The following is a 22,634-nucleotide window of genomic DNA, read 5'->3' as shown; positions in this document are numbered from 1 at the left end:
AAACAAGTCGTTTCATTGGCAATGCTTGAGTACCAGCCTCCTTCCTTCACTTCAGTCGGTAGAACAGCAAGACTCATGTTTGTTATCAGTTTGTTAACCATCTCGGGTGACATATCGTTTTTGTGGCTGATCCAATTGCCCATTTCCGGAATGTCATTCCCTCTATGTTTAATTAGCCCAAAGAAATCGCTTTCAGCTTCATCATGACCATTAATGGGATGGCCCTGCCTGAGCAACTACTGTGTGCATTAAATCTGACATACGCGCCCCTTTCTGTGTCTTCGCTGCTCTTCCTTCGATGCTTCCTTGAAGGTGCACAGAAATGCAGAACATTTTTGACTTATTTGTATGAGTATCAGTTTAAAAGAAAATAGAAATCGATTTATTGTAATAAGTAATAGCTAAAAAAAATTAATATAATTTTTTTCCTTTCCTTTTTAGCGCTCTTGCACCCTGCTAAGCCCCGCCCTAAAAAAACCCGAATTTCACTACTACCAGATCACATGACGTATGACGTCACCTCCAGAACGAAGTCCATGCCATCTCGATTCGCTATGCTTCGGTCCACGATCCGTTCCATGTAATTTGTACGTACTCTACTTTTGATTTGCTTGATCTTGATCTGAGGTATGCTGAGACACATGTGTGTCACGCCTCGCCTCGTTGATAAGCCCGCAAGGTCGCTCCGTGGAGCGGCCTACACATCTATATAATAATAGCGTAAGGACTCGACTTTGTTATCCCTTTTATGCCGCACCCAGTGACCCGATGCCCACGGCACGAATGAATTTACGATCTACGAACCGTGCTCTTTGTTTATCACGTACAGGCATACTCTAAAAATCGGAATTAGCCGACGTTGGGGCCCAAAAGCATCCGATTAACTGCCGATACGACGCCATCTTATGACGCCATCGTATTGGCGTCTGCTGGGCGAAGGCGAAGCAAGCAGGCCACTGATTGGACAGTCAAAGGCGACACCAAGCCGACCACTGAGTGGACAATCCCAGAGTGGTGCTATGCCGATTCCTATTACGAATCCATTCATTTTTCAAAAGTATATCGTAGCGTCGTCATTTAAGTAGATTGCAATAAATATGTTGTTCATATACGCACTCTTCATTCTCATCTTTCTTCCTAACTCTTACTCGGACAAGCAAATCCCCTATGCCATCCATAATGGTACACTCTATCCATACACCACATCCTCCCTTCCGTGGATGTTCCACGGGTTTCGGCTAGTATTCAACTATTACTATGTGTGAATTATATAAACTAGGGCATGCCCGTACTATATATATGCCCGTACTATATATATATCTAAAATTATATCCCCCCCCTCTATTTACATGAAATGGTTTGGTTCATTCGCAACGCCAAAGCGAACGGCGAACGGCTTGCGAGTACGGTGACAATCCCCCCCCTCTATTTACATGAAATGGTTTGGTCCATTCGCAACGACCACAGAACCCCCCCCTCTATTTACATGAAATGGTTTGGTCCATTCGCAACGCCAAAGCGAACGGCGAACGGCTAAATCGCCATAGCTCGGTAACTACTTGTCCGATTAATTTCAAACCTTGAAAAGGCACATCCTCGGGTCCCCAGCAATATACCTGGCAAGTTTAAAGTATATCGGACCGGTAGTTGTCGAGAAACAGCGGTCACAGACAAACATACATACATACATACAAACATACAAACATACAAACATACACACAGAGATTACTGGAATTATAGATAGACTAGGGCATGCCCGTACTATATCTATATCTAAAATTATATCCCCCCCTCTATTTACATGAAATGGTTTGGTCCAAAGCGAACGGCTTGCGAGTACGGTGACAATCCCCCCCCCTCTATTTACATGAAATGGTTTGGTCCAAAGCGAACGGCTTGCGAGTACGATGTTTTTTATCGGACCCGTGGAATTATAGATAGTAGTTTTAATTAGTTTTAAAACATAGTTTAACGCCAACATAGTTTGCCAACGTGAAATAAATGAATACGCTCTCAAATGTGCCGTCCGAGGCAGAGTCTGTTCGGCACGTTCGGCACACGTGATAGCTCGCTGCTCTCTGATTGGTTGAATCGTTTTTTGGACATAGCTCGGTAACTACTTGTCCGATTAATATGAAACCTTGAAAAGGCACATCCTCGGGTCCCCAGCAATATACCTGGCAAGTTTAAAGTATATCGGACCCGTGGTTGTCGAGAAACAGCGGTCACAGACATACATACATACATACATACATACATACATACATACATACATACATACAAACATACAAACATACAAACATACAAACATACAAACATACACACAGAGATTACTGGAATTATAGATAGATTACAACTCACGGTCTGAGGTACCTCGGCTAAAAATTATCCGATTTGCACCAAATAAAGTTTATGAATGGTTGCACAGACCCCTACTTCTCACTAAAAGTGGAAACAGAATGTAAATTGGAGTTAAAACAAGTGTTTGATTTGTATCAAGCAAATTCACGTGGAGCCTGCTTGCGAGCGAGCTGCGTTCTGGAGGTGACGTCACATGGATTACGTCATCGGCTTTGAGGTATGGGGCAGAATTTTTAGCGCGTTCCCAAGTGGTTCGGTTTTCTTTCATTTTTAACGTTTCAGAGTGAATATAACAAAAAATCAATGCCATATTTGAATTCACCATAAAAAGACTCGTTTAGATGACATCAAATGCATTTTGAGTGAGATTCCGTGGCTGTGGTCCTTTAAGTTGCACATCGACCACAGTCCTCCCGAAGCTTCCAGATTTAGAACGGCTTCTGTACGTCCATGACTGACCGTGTTCCTTCAGTCTCAAGATTTCTTCCCCTTCTGAAATGCAATATTTATGTGAAGGTAGATTTTCTGTGTTTTTACAAAAACAAAACAATTTGATGTTCTTCTGCTGCTGTACAAACAAAGCAAAGTTTATTCCTAGTCTCACGCAGGGTCATCCACTGGTGTTTCTCAAACCACTCGACTTGGACACTTCGGGTCCTATCTTTGTATTGCCTGCCTCTTCTCCAGAGAATCGCCTTGTCCTTGGGTTCATGTGGAAAACGTCTCCTTGGCTGCATATTGTCGATCATGTTTGCTGGCCTCCAGAGGCCTGTTCATATGGAGAAATAAAACACAAATATGTGCGATCAGTTATAGTGTTTCTTGTGGAATCTTGATGTGTATGTTTAACCCTAACCTTAGTTCAACTTGTCCAAGCCAAATACACCAGATCTCTCGGAGGCAAAATGCCATAAAACATTGTTAGCACCTTGTGCAATACGCATCTAACACAAGGGGCACCACTCTGTTTTGTCAATGTAAACGGTTTTCTCTACACCTCTATATATTTACAACTATTAATTAATTTATTCATTGTAAATATGATATTGCAAATTATTCATCCTACCATTATTTTTAGGGGGCGAGGAGGGGTGCTTATATTTTGGGTGCTGTCAGTCCGTACATTATTGGTCTATGTGTGGTGCATTTACTAACCAATCTCTCATCAAGTAAAGTTAACACAAACAAAAAAGCTGTACTTATTGTCACACTCCATTTTTGGGAGGGGTTGAAGGGGGGGCGGGGAGGAGGAGGGGAGAGTGGTCATTTATGAAAACAGGACCGATAGTCTAACACGGTGTAGCCAGGCTTGTTTGATACTTTCCTTGAAGAGGATAGTATGACCTGGGTGTGGCTCCCAAATAATGTAAGTATTAAATTTTTAAACTTCAGGCATGGACAGCTAGTTCGTGAATGTCTTGGGTAAAAAAAACAAAAAACGGCGAATGGCAAACCATGAACCAATAAATTCCACATTTCTGTGTCACTTTCAGTCGAACATCAGGCTTTGACAGCACATTCTCCATAATTTTCATTCCAAACACCATCATTCTAATCACAAATGAATACTACAGTATTGATATATTAAAAAATAATCTTAAATCAGGATTGTATTGAGATATTATCAAACCAGCCGATGGTCATCATCTGTTCACTTCCGTATTCGGGAACAAGGTCCATGTAGTCCGTGGGCTGAGTAGGGTTTACATGCACCCCCCCCCCCCCACAACTTAACTTCCCGTGTATGTCCATGTACCCCCCACCCTAGGGGTTAGGAAAAACCATGTTAACAGAAAAAAAACTCATTCCCAAGGTACCTCCCACGCATATTTTGATGTCCCCCCCCCCCCCCTGTGTCAGTGATTTCCGAAAATTAGGGGTAGGCGAAATTCAAATGGCCATAACTTTTTACCTCGTCATCCTATGGTTGCATATGACCCCTCAAAATGTTTGTCCTGGGACACTCTTTACAATGATATGTGTTATATGCAAATGAGGTCACTAATGAGGTCACCAGAGGTCAAACTATGAGGGAATGAGTTTTTTTCTGTTAACATGGTTTTTCCTAACCCCTAGGGTGGGAATTATAGATAATATAATTATAGATAATTATAGATATCAGGCTGATAATATTGGGGGGTACATGGACATACCCGGGAAATTAAGTTGTTGGGGGGGTGCATGTAAACCCTACTCGGCCCACGGACTAATGTCGATCACATTTCAAAATCATAATTGTATTGAGGAATTTCTGAAACCTCCAACCTACCTAAATCATAACCCCAAAACGTTCCACAGAAGGTTATTATATTTCATTTCAGTAAAATATGCAAATATAATGGTTACTAAACGCTGTCCCCCTGCCACGTGACCAGATCCTCAGCTCTGATTGGTGTACATTTGTGAGGACATACAGATAGACAAATGCTGTTCGAGATGGCATTGCCTTCGGGCTACGCCGTAAAAATGAAGTTACATTATTCGCTTTAATATATTTTGAGATTTAAATGAGGCAGGGGTATTTGGAACAGGCGGAGGTAATCGATATCGATAGGGTAATCGATTTAATCGCTTTTATTTATCGTGAAAAAACTTTTCAAGGATAGTGCAGGTGGAGGCCCCATGGGAAGTAGAATGGCGGGGGGTGTGGGGGGGGGGGGGGGAGGGATCAGGATTTAGATGAGAGTGGCAATTTCGAAATGGTTATAACCATAATTCTGTTCCTGAATGCAAATCAGCCTCACGGAAATATGGGAATATGAGAAATATACTGTGGATGAGAGGAGTCGAGTTAGTACCATTTCCTGTTAATACGTTCTACCATTGACCGGGGACATATAAAACACATGCGCACTTCAACCTTTATAAATAGATGCAAAAATCAGGTATAATTTATCTTGTGGCCCCGGAATGAAACAAACAATATAATTATAACAGCCCTCACAGATCCGGTAGAATCCCAAGCCCCAACATTATGAATAGTAAATGTCATCATTTTAAACTTACCATGTATATCACAAGCCCCAGATCCCATAGAATCCCATGCCCCAACATTATGAATAGTAAATGTCATCATTTTAAACTTACCATGTATATCACAAGCCCCAGATCCCATAGAATCCCAAGCCCCAACATTATGAATAGTAAATGTCATCATTTTAAACTTACCATGTATATGACAAGCCCCAAATATGTCCTTCCCATTGGTGTTCTGAATAGCCTAAGCCAGATACACAGTCCATTCACTGGTTGTGATATGTTGGCGGTTTGTGTAGCACGCACTCGTCCACTCAGGCCTTGCACCGGCCCACATGGTGTGAAGTTTGTACTATGAGCAGCTGCCCGTTCGGCAAACTGAGAAAGTTCTCCAATTAATTTTGTTGTGCAGAGGCACCTGCTTGAAGTCCCGGAGTTGTGGAGATCCTTTCTCTCAGGTAATTTTCAAAGTATTTTTGGCTTCTTTCAGAAGTTTGGTGAGCCATTTCAGGTAATAATCCTTATCACGGACACACAATATATTTTATTTCGCCCTGAACCCTGCATCTTCCTGGGGTTTTTGCGCATGCCCACCAAGTATTTTGGAGCGGACTAGGTCACGTATTGGTTCGAGGATTGAGAAGATTTATTGAAAATGGTTTGTGTAAAATGTAAATCATAACTAATTTACCTTCAAGTGTACTTCTTCGGGAGTTAAAATACAGAGTGTGGATTAAAGTGTTAATCCATAATTAATTAAGTTTGCTAATTGTGAGTAAATATTGCTTGTCATTTTACTGTGCACAGACAATGAGTTCACAGAGACCATCTCGTGCGCACTCAGCACTCTGGGCATCGCTGTGTTTTCTGATCGCTGGACTAGCACTTGCACAGAGAAAGGATGTGGCAGGTATTCTGGGGGTTGGGGGTACTTGTGTCTTGCTAACACCACTGAGTGAGCAGCAAGTGTATATGTTTTCTGCCCCTCTTTGAACGTGCCCATTCCTGAGATGTGGTTAACGAGGAATGTGTGTTTTTGTCAGTGTGCAGGAATGACTTGGACGTCGTGTTTGTAATTGACGGTTCATGGAGTGTCGGTGAGACAATGTTTGAAAACGCAAAATATTTCCTGGCAACAGTATTGCAAAGTCTTGGTGATACGGTTGTGGAGAATACCCGTGTCGGTGTGCTACAGTTTGGTACCAAGCCCCAATCAGAATTTTCTCTTCATACTTTCTCCACGGCAATGGACTTTGCTCACCGTCTTCAATCAGTACCGTTCAGAGGTGGCGGGCGCTATCTTGGTCGTGCTATAACCTTTGCATTGAATGAGTACCTACCACCACCGTCTGACAGAACAACAGTTGTGGTGGTGCTGATAACAGGCAATAGTCAAGATAACATTCATCCCATCCTGGAATCCATCTTTCAGGGAAAGCTTCACCTGTTTGTGGTCGGTGTGAAAAATGCCCCCAAACCTATGCTGAACTTGCACCGATTTGACAAAAGCCTTTTTGCTTCTGACTTTGATAACCAGCAGGGTCTGGTGCAGGATCTAGCAGATGCGCTTTGTCAGTTACAGGACCATGACGCTGATTCTACTGCTCGAGCCCCCCCATTTATGCGTACGTATGTGTTCATGCAACATCTCTCTTGGTTCCCTACTGTTGCCTTTGGAATGTTGCACCGTGGTTATGTTTTAACCTGGTCAATTTTGCACTGTCGTGTGGGGCCAATTTTGCACTGTCATGTGGGGCCAATTTTGCACTGTCGTGTTGGGCGTGTGGGGCTTTCCACTCTGGGCTGGGTCCTTTCCGATTACACATGCTACGCTCTCTTCAAATCTGTACGCTCCACATCTAGGGCAACCATTGTCACCTCTATGTATGTAGAAGTACATGACTTTCTATTTTTCATTAGTTATTATTCAACGAGCTAACTAAAACTCCACATCACAGCTTGGCTCTCTATGATACACTCACTTCCAGGGAGATTCAATTTCTTCCTACAGATGCATTCCACTTCCATTCGCTTCCAACATTGTCACCTCATCAATCGCCCGATTAGCCGACTCTATGTCCGCTCTGTATTTCTATCCTCATTTGTCTGGTTCCAAGTACAGCATTGTACTTGGAACACCTTATACATGGAGCAATCACAAAACACCTTATTGTGTGCACATTTTCAACTAACGTTCACAATGTACAGACAATTGCTCCAACTAATGGGGGGTGCATGAGTGAATGAACAGATGCAGGGTGTTCATTTCAAGAGAAGGAGAAGGACTTTTGCTAATGATTCCTTCCTGTATCTGCTTTGTTCTTTTACCAGGAAGCAGATCTTATTTGTGTTTTATTGATCACATGTTCCTGCATAAACATTGAACTGCCAGAATTATCACATCCTAGTTACCTTTCCTTCAACCTCTTGCAATGCATTGGCTCTTAAAATGCATGTGTTTCAGGACATACGTGTGAGCTATCCATAATGTAACTAATGCAAAGTCCTTGTCAATGCCTCCCTCACAGAATGTCATAACGACCTCCTAGCAGACATTGTTATCATGCTGGGTAGCTCAGAGAATGGGCGACAATACCAGAAGATCAAAAATACTCTAGCTTCAATTGTCATGGACTTACCAGATGGCGTTCGCTTTGCACTTGTCCAGTTTGGCGAGGATGTGAAAACACAATTCAACCTAGATACTTATAATGAGAAACAGCTTATGAGAAAGGCTATCAGGAAGCTGAAACATGAGCCAGGTACCCTTCACGCTGGGAAAGTGCTGCGATATGTAAGGCAGAAGCAATTTGTGAAGTCCGCAGGTAGTCGGATTGCAGACGGAGTCCCCCAGGTGGCCATCATTGTGCTTCCAGAGAAGTCCCACGATGCCGTCAGTGCCGCAGCCTCTGAGCTCAGACACTATGGTGTGAGTGTCTTTGCTTTTGGCACTCAGAATTCAGACCAGCAGCAACTGAAGAACATAGTGAATGAGGAATCGAGTTCCTACATTTCTTACATTGATAAGGACCCAGTGGAGTCACTGGTGTTACAGCTGTGCAGAGGCATCTACAGTGAAATACATGCTGTTCCACAGGCCACGACCACAGGTAATTTCTGTTTTTACCCCAAATGCTCTGTGTTGCCCCACCACCTTCCCCCTTCCCACACCTGTAGGTTAAAGCAGGGAAGTTGTTCAGATAGTTCATGAGCTAGGACCAGAAATTTCGTATTGTGTTTTTCAACGTTTCAAACAACGTTTTTCTCATCACATGACATATGTAGGTAACAGAAACAACTAGACTGGCCACGTCAGAGTGGCAGCTCAGTGAAAAAGGGCAAATCCAAGATAGCGTCCAAAAAGCCGTGACATACAAGGAGATAGCCATTGATCAAACTACAAGTCACCGTTTTTGTCCAATTTGTTTGAATTTTGGCACAATTGTTAAGTCGAGGTAGTGAATCGTCTCCTGTGTTGTATGTTTAGGTCATATGACTCGGAGGTAATACTGCACCTGATTTGAAAATTGAAACCCTTGGTTCCTCCAAACGTTTGTGTCCTTGTTTTTGGTCTTCTTGATCACTTGATCAACTAGTATCTGACAAAAAAATAATTTATCTCCAAACCACACAGAAATCCTCCATTTACAATCAGTGAGTAGACATCTGGGTGATTCTCGGATGGCTTGGTCATATCTGCATGCTACACTGACAGGTATCGACTGGAGTTGATATTGTCATATGCGAAACACCATGGTAGTATTGAACAGATGGCGACCAAATGGAGCATCTCGACTCCTTTTCTTGATGACCTGATCAGGCCGAGAAGTATCTCCACCATATCAATGTAGGACATCCAGAACTATGCAAGTGAGCCAGCATGCGGTCAAGGTACTTGTGGACGAGCACAATGATCCGGGTGAAACATGGTTGTTGCACAAGGACATCCATGTTTTCTTGTGTCGTTATCTGATGCAGTTGACATAAATTCCTCCAGGAATTATGATTCTGCTTCTTGGCTTCCTGGAAACCACTGATTCATATCAAACTGACAGCTTTTAGAAATTAAATTGAACTGGGTCATCTGACCTGAATTAAAAGCATTGGGGATATTCATTTCGATTACATGAATAATCTTAGGAAATTTTCCAATGATCAATCAAAAAGTACAACCAGTAGTGGTGGCTAAGGATGCCGGCAACTAAGGATGCTGGCAATAGCTCACTTAATCTTTGCAAAGGACACCGTGGGATCTTTAATGTCCACCTACTAATGCTGGTAAACAGGATGTCAGTTTAACCTGCATCTGAGAGACGGGGTATACTTTGATGCGCCTTGCCCTGTGAAACGCCAGTATGCCAGTTTGTAGCTGGGTCAATATTCAAACCCTGGATAAACAGCTCAGAGGGGTGTGCACATCTCTAGACTATCCTTCCAGTCTTTGAATTGATGTGAACAAAGTAATGGGAGGATTTAGAGTGCGAAGGAGAAATACGAGTTATTGCTGGATGTGTACCCCCACATGGACGCACCACAAGTGCCATTCCTGATTAGGGTTTGGATTGGACCAAAGACAATATGTTTTCTATTCAGTTTTGGAAATTTTGGGTAGTGTTGCGTTTTCATACATAGTGATTGGGTGCCCATTCCAAGTTGTTCTGAAGGCAATGGGTCGGCTGCAATCTGTGCATCATTGTCGAGGTAGACTGGACCAGGGGAGACAGGCACTAGATTACCCTTAAATCTCATCTATACCTGTTGCTTTTACAAAACATTGTTTGCATCTGAATGCATACTTTCCTTGGGTTTTTCTTTGTTAAACCTCTCTGACCTCATTTGTCTCCTGTTTACCCTTTTGCAGTGCACTCGGACATGCACATGTGTGATGTGGTAATTGTGGTGGACGGCTCGCAAAGTGTCAGTGAAATCAACTTCAATCACATGCGGAACTTTGTGTACAGCATGTTGTACGGAATGGAGCTTTCAATGGAAATGGCCCGCGTCAGCCTCGTACAAATCGGAAATGTGCCTCATGCAGAGTTCTTCCTGCGTGATTTTGCCAAGAAAGAGAGCCTGCTGGATACCGTTATGACTCTAGATCCTAGAGGTGGGACCCGCATGATTGGTCGCACATTGGACTTTGTGATGACAGACGTGCTTTCGGATCGCACCACATCACGGCAACCGGACCGGACAAAAACGGTCATCATCTTGACGATGGGAAAGTCCGCAGACAGTGTGCAAGCCCAGGCAGAGAAGCTCAGCAGAGAGAGGGTCAACACTTTCACCATCGGTCTCAAGGATGAGATAGATGACGACTTGGCGCTAATGGCATCTGCACAAGAAAAGTCACATCTGTTCGCCCTGACGTGCTTCAAGCAGTTGTCACGAATACCAGATGAAGTTATCAGTATTATGACGAGACAAACCGTAAAAGTTTCGGCCCTAACTCCATATATTTCGGGCGTTGATTTGGAAACGAGTGAAGGTAAGTCTCTTTATTGTAATATTGTTTTTAATATTGGAATTTCAAGAGTTTAGAACTGCACAAAACAGACATACTACAGATGGTTCCTCAAGCCCAATGCTTATTGATAGTTAGGTTAGGCCTCGGGCAACTTTATAAAGCAGTTAGCTACTCTAACAGCGATACAAGGACAAAATCTTGTCTCAGAATCGTCCAACCACAGTGCGAGGAATAAGCCATACTACAATAGGGGACCACATATTTCTGGGCTGTTACTCTTTGGTCCTTCGTCATATCATTTGCTCATGTATGCTTCAGAAAAGTTATTCAGCCTTTCATTCAGCTGTATTTATCTTGTCTTCTGTTTTTTGTGCCGTGGTCCACTTAAAAAAAAATCTCTTCGATGATGGAGGCCTTGCAACAGGCTATCTGAGGAACTAGGTCAGGTTCAGTCATTTTGAAACTCCCAGGTGCCAATGGTGCAGGCTATCTCTCACATGTGAACGAGTCCCAATGGTGCAGGCTATCTCTAACATGTGAATTAGTCCCAATGGTGCAAGCTATCTCTAACATGTGAACTAGTCCCAATGGTGCAAGCTATCTCTAACATGTGAACTAGTCCCAATGGTGCAGGCTATCTCTCACGTGTGAACTAGTCCCAATGGTGCAGCTGTCTCTAACATGTGAAATAGTCCCAATGGTGCAGCGATCTCCAACATGTGAACTAGTCCCAATGGTGCAGCTGTCTCTAACATGTGAACTAGTCCCAATGCTGCAGCTATCTCTAACATGTGAACTAGTCCCAATGGTGCAGGCTATCTCTCACGTGTGAACTAGTCCCAATGGTGCAAGCTATCTCACATGTGAACTCGTCCCAATGGTGCAGCTATCTCTAACATGTGAACTAGTCCCAATGGTGCAGGCTATCTCTCACATTTGAACTAGTCCCAATGGTGCAGCTATCTCTAACATGTGAACTAGTCCCAATGGTGCAGCTATCTCTCACATTTGAACTAGTCCCAATGGTGCAGCTATCTCTAACATGTGAACTAGTCCCAATGGTGCAGCGATCTCCAACATGTGAACTAGTCCCAATGGTGCAGCTGTCTCTAACATGTGAACTAGTCCCAATGCTGCAGCTATCTCTCACATGTGAACTAGTCCCAATGGTGCAGCTATCTCTCACATTTGAACGAGTCCCAATGGTGCAAGCTATCTCTAACATGTGAACTAGTCCCAATCGTGCAAGCTATCTCTAACATGTGCACTAGTCCCAATGGTGCAGGCTATCTCTAACATGTGAACGAGTCCCAATGGTGCAGGCTATCTCTAACATGTGAACTAGTCCCAATGGTGCAGGCTATCTCTAACATGTGAACTAGTCCCAATGGTGTAGGCTATCTCTAACATGTGAACTAGTCCCAATGGTGTAGGCTATCTCTCACATGTGAACTAGTCCCAATGGTGCAGGATATCTCTAACATGTGAACTAGTCCCAATGGTGCAAGCTATCTCTAACATGTGAACTAGTCCCAATGGTGCAGGCTATCTCTCACATGTGAACTAGTCCCAATGGTGCAAGCTATCTCTCACATGTGAACGAGTCCCAATGGTGCAAGCTATCTCTAACATGTGAACTTGTCCCAATGGTGCAGCTATCTCTCACATGTGAACTAGTCCCAATGGTGCAGCTATCTCTAACATGTGAACTAGTCCCAATGGTGCAAGCTATCTCTAACATGTGAACTAGTCCCAATGGTGCAGGCTATCTCTCAAATGTGAACTAGTCCCAATGGTGCAGGCTATCTCTAACATGTGAACTAGTCCCAATGGTGCAAGCTATCTCTAACATGTGAACTAGTCCCAATGGTGCAAGCTATCTCTAACATGTGAACTAGTCCCAATGGTGCAAGCTACCTCTCACATGTGAACGAGTCCCAATGGTGCAAGCTATCTCTAACATGTGAACTTGTCCAAATGGTGCAGCTATCTCTCACATTTGAACGAGTCCCAATGGTGCAGCTATCTCTAACATGTGAACTCGTCCAAATGGTGCAAGCTATCTCTAACATGTGAACTAGTCCCAATGGTGCAGGCTATCTCTCACGTGTGAACTAGTCCCAATGGTGCAAGCTATCTCACATGTGAACTCGTCCCAATGGTGCAGCTATCTCTAACATGTGAACTAGTCCCAATGGTGCAGGCTATCTCTCACATTTGAACTAGTCCCAATGGTGCAGCTATCTCTAACATGTGAACTAGTCCCAATGGTGCAGCTATCTCTCACATTTGAACTAGTCCCAATGGTGCAGCTATCTCTAACATGTGAACTAGTCCCAATTGTGCAGCGATCTCCAACATGTGAACTAGTCCCAATGGTGCAGCTGTCTCTAACATGTGAACTAGTCCCAATGCTGCAGCTATCTCTCACATTTGAACTAGTCCCAATGGTGCAGCTATCTCTCACATGTGAACTAGTCCCAATGGTGCAGCTATCTCTAACATGTGAACTAGTCCCAATGGTGCAAGCTATCTCTAACATGTGAACTAGTCCCAATGGTGCAGGCTATCTCTCAGATGTGAACTAGTCCCAATGGTGCAGGCTATCTCTAACATGTGAACTAGTCCCAATGGTGCAAGCTATCTCTGACATGTGAACTAGTCCCAATGGTGCAAGCTATCTCAAACATGTGAACGAGTCCCAATGGTGCAAGCTATATCTAACATGTGAACTAGTCCCAATGGTGTAGGCTATCTCTCACATGTGAACTAGTCCCAATGGTGCAAACTATCTCTAACACTTGAACTAGTCCCAATGGTGCAGGCTATCTCTAACATGTGAACTAGTCCCAATGGTGCAAACTATCTCTAACACTTGAACTAGTCCCAATGGTGCAAGCTATCTCAAACATGTGAACTAGTCCCAATGGTGCAGCTATCTCTAACATGTGAACTAGTCCCAATGGTGTAGGCTATCTCTCACATGTGAACTCGTCCCAATGGTGCAAACTATCTCCAACACTTGAACTAGTCCCAATGGTGCAGGCTATCTCTGACATGTGAACTAGTCCCAAGGGTGCAAGCTATCTCTAACATGTGAACGACTCCCAATGGTGCAGTCTATCTCTCACATGTGAACTAGTCCCAATGGTGCAAACTATCTCTAACACTTGAACGAGTCCCAATGGTGCAGGCTATCTCTCACATGTTAACTAGTCCCAATGGTGCAAACTATCTCTAACACTTGAACTAGTCCCAATGATGCAGGCTATCTCTCACATGTTAACTAGTCCCAATGGTGCAAGCTATCTCTGACATGTGAACTAGTCCCAATGGTGCAAGCTATCTCTAACATGTGAACTAGTCCCAATGGTGCAAGCTATCTCTAACATGTGAACTAGTCCCAACGGTGCGGGCTATCTCTAACATGTGAACCAGTCCCAATGGTGCAAGCTATCTCTAACATGTGAACTAGTCCCAATGGTGCAAGCTATCTCTAACATGTGAACTAGTCCCAATGGAGCAAGCTATCTCTAACATGTGAACTAGTCCCAATGGTGCAAGCTATCTCTAACATGTGAACTAGTCCCAATGGTGTAGGCTATATCTAACATGTGAACTAGGCCCAATGGTGGAGGCTATTGTTACGGGTTCGTCACTTCCGCTGTTGTGGTTTTCACCCACTTGACCTGTTTCTGATATCATGTATTATTATTATTCTCAAAAGGTTTAGAATTCAGGAACAGCTATCTAAAGTTAAAAAGGCTAACGTAAAATGATACAGGAAACCGACCCGGAAGAAAAAGGCGGGGAAGAAGAAGAAGGCGTGAGGACAGTGAAACGACGCGTTCTGAAAGTAGCTCTGTACGGAGCGTGGTTGAGTGAACGTCGTGAGTGGACTTTGAGTCCGTGAAAGGAATCGTGCGATTTGGTGTTATCGCTGGAGGAGTGGAAAAGCCTGCGAAGTCAGGTACAGGCGTGAGGTTCTGGAGAATCCTTGCCTCGAGGCTTTGGGTTCGAGCAAGAGCCGCCGCCATTTTGGACCCTCACGCGTCGTTCACTGGAAAAGGTTTCTGCCGCGTTCGCTGGTCTCACCCTCCGGTGGTCTGCCGGGGCTGAGTGTGCACTAAAGCGGTGTCTGAAGATTGCACTGCGGTTCGCTGATTGAACGGTGCAGGTGCACGTCTGGATCGCGTCTTTGGGAGTTCCCTTTCCACTGCCCGTTTGCTGTTGGTTTGGATCACGTGACAGTCCACGCCTTGCCTACACCTCTTTACTCGCCATTGCCCCGTCGCCTCATCTCCGTTGAGTTATCGAGACATTGAGAAGGGCTCGGTTTCTTTCCCTGGGGGGTACCGTGAGTTTGAGCTAGGTTACCCTCTTAAGATCTTGATTGAATGGTTGATTGCCACCATTGTTGTATGGTTCTTCTTGTGTGTTTTTAATATATTATTTCTTCATTGACAACCACGGGTGTGGTTTCCTTATTGATTTGATTGTTTCATTGGATGGTTTCATGGATGGTTTCATTAGTGATTGATTTTGAAACTGAATAACTATTCTTTCTGCCGTGACCCCCCTCAGGGTTCGGGGGTATACCGAAACCAGAAGGTCGGGGAGGAACACGTAACAGAAATTGGGGGCTCGTCCAATTGACTCGTGGCCTCGAAATTGGGTCTGCGTCTGGGATATAAAATTCCCTAAATTTAGTCCGGGAAAGAATTCCCTAACATTCCCAGAATTCCCAAATTTGGAACTTGTTGCAACATTCCCAAATTTTTCCAAAAACAAACAATTTTTTTTTTGTTTTTTTTGTAAATTTATTGTGTGAAGGTTAACAGGTGTTAACAATAGTCACCATGGAGTTTGACGCAGAGAGGTTTGCAGTGACCCCTAGTGAAGCACAGTTCAGAGCGTTAGTAAAATCGGACCTCTTGAAATTGGCCAAACATTTTAGCTTGGAGGTCCGAACTAATATGAGGAAGGCAGAGATGCAGACAGTGGTGATACAATCTATGGTGGGATTAGGAGCATGGGAAGAGGTAGCCTGGGATTGGTTACCCGAGGAACCAGAAGATGTGGAGCTCCAGAAACTGGAGTTGCAATTGCAGAGCCAGGAAAGGTTAAAAGCAGAGGAAAGGAAAGCAGAAAAGGAAAGGGCAGAACAGGAACGAGAACTCCAGGAAAGGTTAAAAGCAGAAAAGGAAAGACCAGAACAGGAACGAGAACTCCAGGAAAGTTTAAAAGCAGAGGAAAGGAAAGCAGAAAAGGAAAGACCAGAACAGGAACGAGAACTCCAGGAAAGGTTAAAAGCAGAGGAAAGGAAAGCAGAAAAGGAAAGAGCAGAACAGGAACGAGAACTCCAGGAAAGGTTAAAAGCAGAGGAAAGGAAAGCAGAAGAGAGAAGAGAAGAGAAACAAGCAGAGGAAAGGAGAGTGGAAAGAGAACTCCAGGAAAGGTTAGAAAGGATGAAAGCAGAGGAAAGGAGAGTGGCAAGGGAGCAGAGGAGAAAAAAGCTGAAAGGGAGTTAAAGGCACACGAAATGGCACTTGAGCAGGAAATTAAAGCCAAGGAGCTGGATTTAAGGAGAGAACGAGAGGTACCATCCATGCCGACTGGTTCGACAACTAGTCAGAACACATGGGATGTTGGCAGACATGTGAGGCTGGTTCCACCCTTCAATGAAAAGGAGGTAGCCAATTTTTTTTCACACTTTGAGAAAGTGGCTCAACTGCTAAACTGGCCTGAGGAGTCCTGGACCATATTAGTGCAAAGTGTTCTGGTGGGTAAAGCTCAAGATATTTATTCAGCTTTACCGATTGACCAGTGTGCAGATTATGAGGTATTGAAGAAAAACATTCTCAAAGCCTATGAATTGGTCCCGGAAGCTTACCGACAAAAATTCCGGAATGCCAGGAAGAGGGAGAGCGAGACCCATGTGGAGTTTGCCCGAATGAAAGAAACCATGTTTGACAGGTGGTGTGATTCCAAAAGGGTTGGGAAAGACTTCGAACTATTGCGACAATTGATCCTGGTGGAGGAATTCCAGCAGTGTGTCCACGAGGACATTAAAGTACATCTGGAGGAAAGGAAAGTACCAAAGTTGTATGAGGCAGCAACCATGGCAGATGATTATGCCTTAACCCACAGGATGGGGTTCCACAAACCTAACTTCTCGCTGAGACTTAAACAGGGGAGCTAAGGTACATCCGGTGCGGAGAACGAAAATTCATGGGGGTGGCCTCGAGATGACTATGAGGACAACTCTGATACCACAACTTTTAGAAATCGGAAGACTACGGCTCCAAGACAGACCTATCTTCCGGGGAGCTCGAGGCAGACCACGAGGTTCTCCTCTGGGCCTACTTGCGCTTTTTGCCATAAACCTGGACACTTGATGTCCCACTGTTATGCTCTGGGAAAGGAAAATCAGGAGTGGAGTTCGACTAGTACCACTCTGAATGCAATGGCCATTGTGAGAAATCGCCCTCAAAAGGGTTACCAACCATTTATTTCAGAGGGGTTTGTGTCACTGGATGGAGCCTCTACTAACCGGAGACCTGTTAGGGTATTGAGGGACACAGGAGCACATCAATCTTTAATGCTTGAAGGCATCTTGCCATTGTCAGAGGAGACGGCAACTGGTGATAGTGTTCGTTTACAGGGGATTGGTGGCTGTGTTAGTGCTCCACTTCATGTCATCCATTTGGAGTCGGATTTGGTGTCAGGACCGGTCACCGTCGGTTTACAAGCCACTCTTCCTGTAGAAGGAGTATCTTTTGTTATCGGGAATGATTTGGCCAGTGGTCAAATTTCTGGTAACCCGATGTTTGTTGAAAAGCCTAGTAGGAAGCGCCCTGAAGAGAAGAGGAAATACCCTGAAACTAAGTGTCAGCACACGCACGTCAGGGATGGAGGAAATATTGACAAGCTCTTTGTAGGGGGACTGAACTTCAAAACAAAGGAAGATGTTCTGGAGTCTGCCTTCAGCAAATATGGACCGCTTTTGGCAGTGCTGCTGATAAAAGATAGGGAGACACAAAAGTCAAGAGGGTTTGGCTTTGTCACGTTTGAAAACTCAAAGGACGCCAGAGTTGCAGAAAAGGATCTGAATAGCAAGGAGTTGGAGGGTCGGACCCTAACAGTAGGGAAGGCGTTTCCTAGGTGTCGAGGGGGCTACAGAGGACGACCACGGAGTAGTAGTGGTGGTGGCCGCTATCGATATTATTATGGAGGCTTTCAGAGTTATGGCAGCTCCCGAAGGAAGAATGATCAGAGCAGTGGCCGAGAAGGAGACCGCTATTCATGTGACTACAGTGACAAGTGGTCCAACCGTGATTGTTAGGAAAGTTAGAAAGAGTTGAAGCACTGAATGCTGTGGAGCAGCCGAGCCAAGATTCCTACACGGATTAACCGTGAACGCCACATTCCTAAAGGCGTCCATGTAGTGAACTTTTCTACATGGATTAACCGTGAACTCCACTTTCCTGAAGGCGTCCATGTCGTGAACTTTCCTACATGGACCAACCGTGAACTCCATGTTCCTAAAGGCGTCCATGTAGTGAATATGTCCAGGCCTCACCACCCAACCACCATGGAACCTGGGCCTCAGCTCGGCTTCCCGGAAAAAAGTGCTATCGATTTGCTTGACTTTGGATTTTTGATCAACCCCTTAACCTTCATTCAAAAGAAACTAAAAGTAAAAATCAGAGGTTGATGAGATGGAGTTTGGCTTTGCAGGGGTTCCACTTGGAAATTGAACATGTAAAGGGCAGGGACAATGTTGTTGCTGATGCTTTGTCCAGAGTGAATTAACGTTGGAAATCTCTGTGGGTCGTGTGAAATTTTGTTGCTTTATTTTTGGGAGATATTAATTGCTGCTCATGGGAATTGGTGATTTGGGGTTGTGAGTTTATTTTTGTTTGTTTAAAGAGTTTGCATGCAAAGAAAGTTTTTGCTGTGTTCAAACTTTCTTTCTTGAGGGGTGGAAGTGTTATGGATTCGTCACTTCCGCTGTTGTGGTTTTCACCCACTTGACCTGTTTCTGATATCATGTATTATTATTATTCTCAAAAGGTTTAGTATTCAGGAACAGCTATCTAAAGTTTAAAAGGTTAACGTAAAATGATACAGGAAACCGACCCGGAAGAAAAAGGCGGGGAAGAAGAAGAAGGCACGAGGACAGTGAAACGACGTGTTCTGAAAGAAGCTCTGTACGGAGCGTGGTTGAGAAAACGTCGCGAGTGGACTTTGAGTCCGTGAAAGGAATCGAGCGATTTGGTGTTATCGCTGGAGGAGTGGAAAAGCCTGCGAAGTCAGGTACAGGCGTGAGGTTCCGGAGAATCCTCGCCTCGAGGCTTTGGGCTCGAGCAAGAGCCGGCCGCCATTTTGGACCCTCGCGCATCCTTCACTGGAAAAGGTTTCTGCCGCGTTCGCTGGTCTCACCCTCCTGTGGTCTGCCGGGGCTGAGTGTGCACTAAAGCGGCGTCTGAAGATTGCACTGCGGTTCGCTGATTGAACGGTGCAGGTGCACGTCTGGATCGCGTCTTTGGGAGTTCCCTTTCCACTGCCCGTTTGCTGTTGGTGTGGATCACGTGACAGTCCATGCCTTGCCTACACCGCTTTACTCGCCATCGCCCTGTCACCTCATCTCCGTTGAGTTATAGAGACATTGAGAAGGGCTCGGTTTCAGTCCCTGGGGGGTACCGTGAGTTTGAGCTAGGTTACCTTCAAGATCTTGATTGAATGGTTGATTGCCACCATTGTTGTATGGTTCTTCTTGTGTGTTTTTAATATACTAGGGCGTGCCCGTACGTGGGTGCAAAAAAACATGCGTGCAAACAACAACAACAAAAAAAAACTTTGAAACCACGTGGCAGTAACGACCACAGAACCCCCCCCTCTATTTACATGAAATGGTTTGGTTCATTCGCAAAGCCAAAGCGAACGGCTTGCGAGTACGGTAGAACCCCCCCTCTATTTACATGAAATGGTTTGGTCCATTCGCAAAGCCAAAGCGAACGGCGAACGGCTAAATCGCCATAGCTCGGTAACTACTTCTCCGATTAATATGAAACCTTGAAAAGGCACATCCTCAGGTCCCCAGCAATATACCTGGCAAGTTTCAAGTATATCGGACCGGTAGTTGTCGAGAAACAGCGGTCAGAGACAAACACACACACACACACACACACAGACACACAGAGATTACTGGAATTATAGATAGATAGATAGATTATTTGTTCATTGACAACCAAGGGTGTGGTTTCCTTATTGATTTGATTGTTTCATTGGATGGTTTCATGGATGGTTTCATTAGTGATTGATTTTGAAACTGAATAACTATTCTTTCTGCCGTGACCCCCCTCGGGGTTCGGGGGTATACCGAAACCAGAAGGTCGGGGAGGAACACGTAACACTATCTCTAACATGTGAACTAGTCCCAATGGTGCAAGCTATCTCTCACATGTGAACTAGTCCCAATGGTGCAGCTATCTCTAACATGTGAACTAGTCCCAATGTTGCAGCTATTTCTCACATGTGAACTTAGTCCCAATGGTGCAAGCTATCTCTCACATGTGAACTAGTCCCAATGGTGCAAGCTATCTCCAACATGTGAACTAGTCCCAATGGTGCAGCTATCTCTAACATGTGAACGAGTCCCAAAGGAGTCGTCTATATCTAACATGTGAACTCGTCCCAATGGTGCAGCTATCTCTCACATGTGAACTAGTCCCAATGGTGCAAGCTATCTCTAACATGTGAACTAGTCCCAATGGAGTCGGCTATATCTAACATGTGAACTAGTCCCAATGGTGCAGCTATCTCTCACATGTTAACTAGTCCCAATGGTGCAGCTATCTCTCACATGTGAACTAGTCCCAATGGTGCAAGTTATCTCTAACATGTGAACTAGTCCCAATGGTGCAGCTATCTCTAACATGTGAACTAGTCCCAATGGTGCAGCTATCTCTCACATGTGAACTAGTCCCAATGGTGCAGCTATCTTTCACATGTGAACTAGTCCCAATGGTGCAAGCTATCTCTAACATGTGAACTAGTCCCAATGGTGTAGGCTATATCTAACATGTGAACTAGGCCCAATGGTGTAGGCTATCTCTAACATGTGAACTAGTCCCAATGGTGCAAGCTATCTCTCACATGTGAAGTAGTCCCAATGGTGCAAGCTATATCTAACATGTGAACTAGTCCGAATGATGTAGGCTATATCTAACATGTGAACTAGCCAAAATGATTTAGGGCATCTCTCACATGTGAACTAGTCCCAATGGTGCAAGCTATATCTAACATGTGAACTAGTCCCAATGGTGCAAGCTATCTCTAACATGTGAACTAGTCCCAATGGTGCAAGCTATCTCTAACATGTGAACTAGTCCCAATGGTGCAAGCTATCTCTAACATGTGAACTAGTCCCAATGGTGTAGGCTATATCTTACATGTGAACTAGCCAAAATGGTTTAGGGCATCTCTAACATGTGAACTCGTCCCAATGGTGCCAGCTATCTCTAACATGTGAACTAGTCCCAATGGTGTAGGCTATATCTAACATGTGAACTATTCCTCATGGTTTAGGCTGTCTCCAGCATTTCAAAACTTTAACAAAGACATTTTTGATGCTATATATTGAATGTTTTCTCATGTTGTTATTTCCCAGCATGCCGAGCATCTATTGCTGACATCCTAATTGTGATGGATGGCTCGAGTAGTATAATAGGAAAGAACTTTAACATTCTCAAGAAGTTCTTCTGCCACTTTGTGGGAAACTTTGAAATTGGCTCCCAATACATGCAGATTGGCATGATGCAGTACAGCACTGATCCACATACCGAATTCCTGTTCAACGAGTACCCCAAAAAGGAAGACGTGGTGAATGCAATTCAGAATATCATACAGGTAATTGGAGACACTTACACAGCAAAAGCTCTTCGTTATGCAGTCAAGAATTTCTACACCAAGTCGGCTGGGAACCGCCTGACTGCCCAGGTGCCTCAGATGGCGATCGTGTTCACGGACGGTGAAGCTCATGACAAATATGAAGTGGAGGCCAGCGCAAAGGACCTTAAAGAGCTGGGTGTGAAGGTCTTGTGCATTGGTGTAAAAAATGCTTTAATAGATGAGCTAAAGTTGATCGCCTCTAGTCCTGAACTGGTGTACTACGTGGATGACTTCACAGACTTGGAAAATATTGAGAAGTATGTCAGTGACATGGTTTGCGACCAACCAAAAGGTACTTCTTATCTATTCATTTTCCATTATTTTATCTGATGATCTTTGTTATGGATCTTCTGTTTTCTTTTTATTCTTCCTTGAACTCTTCTTGTTTCTTGAGCATCTGTATATGTATGTCTGGGACACATTCCTACCCTCCAGGTCGAAACTTCCATAGAAACCAATGGAGACCAGTAGGACATTTCTATGGGTCTCTATTGGAAATCACGGTTTCTATTGGTTACTGCAGGAATCGGTGGAGTTTCCAGTAGAAACATTAGCAGATTCGGTTGAAACCAATAGAAACCAATAGGAATCTTTAAGTTCAACTGGTCCTGTAGAAACTATTAGAGTTAACTGGTTTGAAGACCCACAAACCAAACAAAATACATTAATTATATTTTGTTATAAACAAGCGCAAAACACACAGTTCCATATTGAATTGAGTTATAGTCATGTTCTTTATGACAGGGTTTCCCTGTAGAGTCTTTGTTGTATATGTGAATGGAAGGTGTTTTCCTTCCAGGAACTAGATATCTCAGATGACAGAGCACAGGTACAGTTCACCACCAGAGGACCTGGGTCCAATTCACAGACTGGG

At 44.2% G+C, this 22,634-nt stretch overlaps 1 protein-coding gene across 3 annotated transcripts in view; it reads left to right on the top strand.

Moving 5' to 3' along the window:
* The window catches only part of LOC137430769 (collagen alpha-3(VI) chain), a 205,190-nt gene that overhangs the window by 8,459 nt on the left and 174,097 nt on the right, over nucleotides 1-22,634 (top strand). For 2 of the 3 annotated variants that reach the window (XM_078781946.1, XM_078781947.1), the window contains 6 exons: nucleotides 5,750-5,795; nucleotides 6,145-6,247; nucleotides 6,381-6,962; nucleotides 7,866-8,447; nucleotides 10,199-10,825; nucleotides 21,480-22,052. In XM_078781946.1, coding sequence (XP_078638072.1) covers nucleotides 6,148-6,247; nucleotides 6,381-6,962; nucleotides 7,866-8,447; nucleotides 10,199-10,825; nucleotides 21,480-22,052 — 2,464 coding nt within the window. In that variant the 5' untranslated portion in view covers nucleotides 5,750-5,795; nucleotides 6,145-6,147. The remainder of the gene's footprint in view (nucleotides 1-5,749; nucleotides 5,796-6,144; nucleotides 6,248-6,380; nucleotides 6,963-7,865; nucleotides 8,448-10,198; nucleotides 10,826-21,479; nucleotides 22,053-22,634) is intronic. The other variant, XM_078781945.1, reaches the window with a different exon arrangement.

Source organism: Myxine glutinosa, chromosome 7, assembly GCF_964187855.1.
Source record: "Myxine glutinosa chromosome 7, kmMyxGlut1.1, whole genome shotgun sequence".
NCBI classification, from domain to species: Eukaryota; Metazoa; Chordata; class Myxini; order Myxiniformes; family Myxinidae; genus Myxine; species Myxine glutinosa.
The sequence above is the reverse complement of the archived record's forward strand: the minus strand, read 5'-3'. Positions and strand labels throughout refer to the sequence as shown.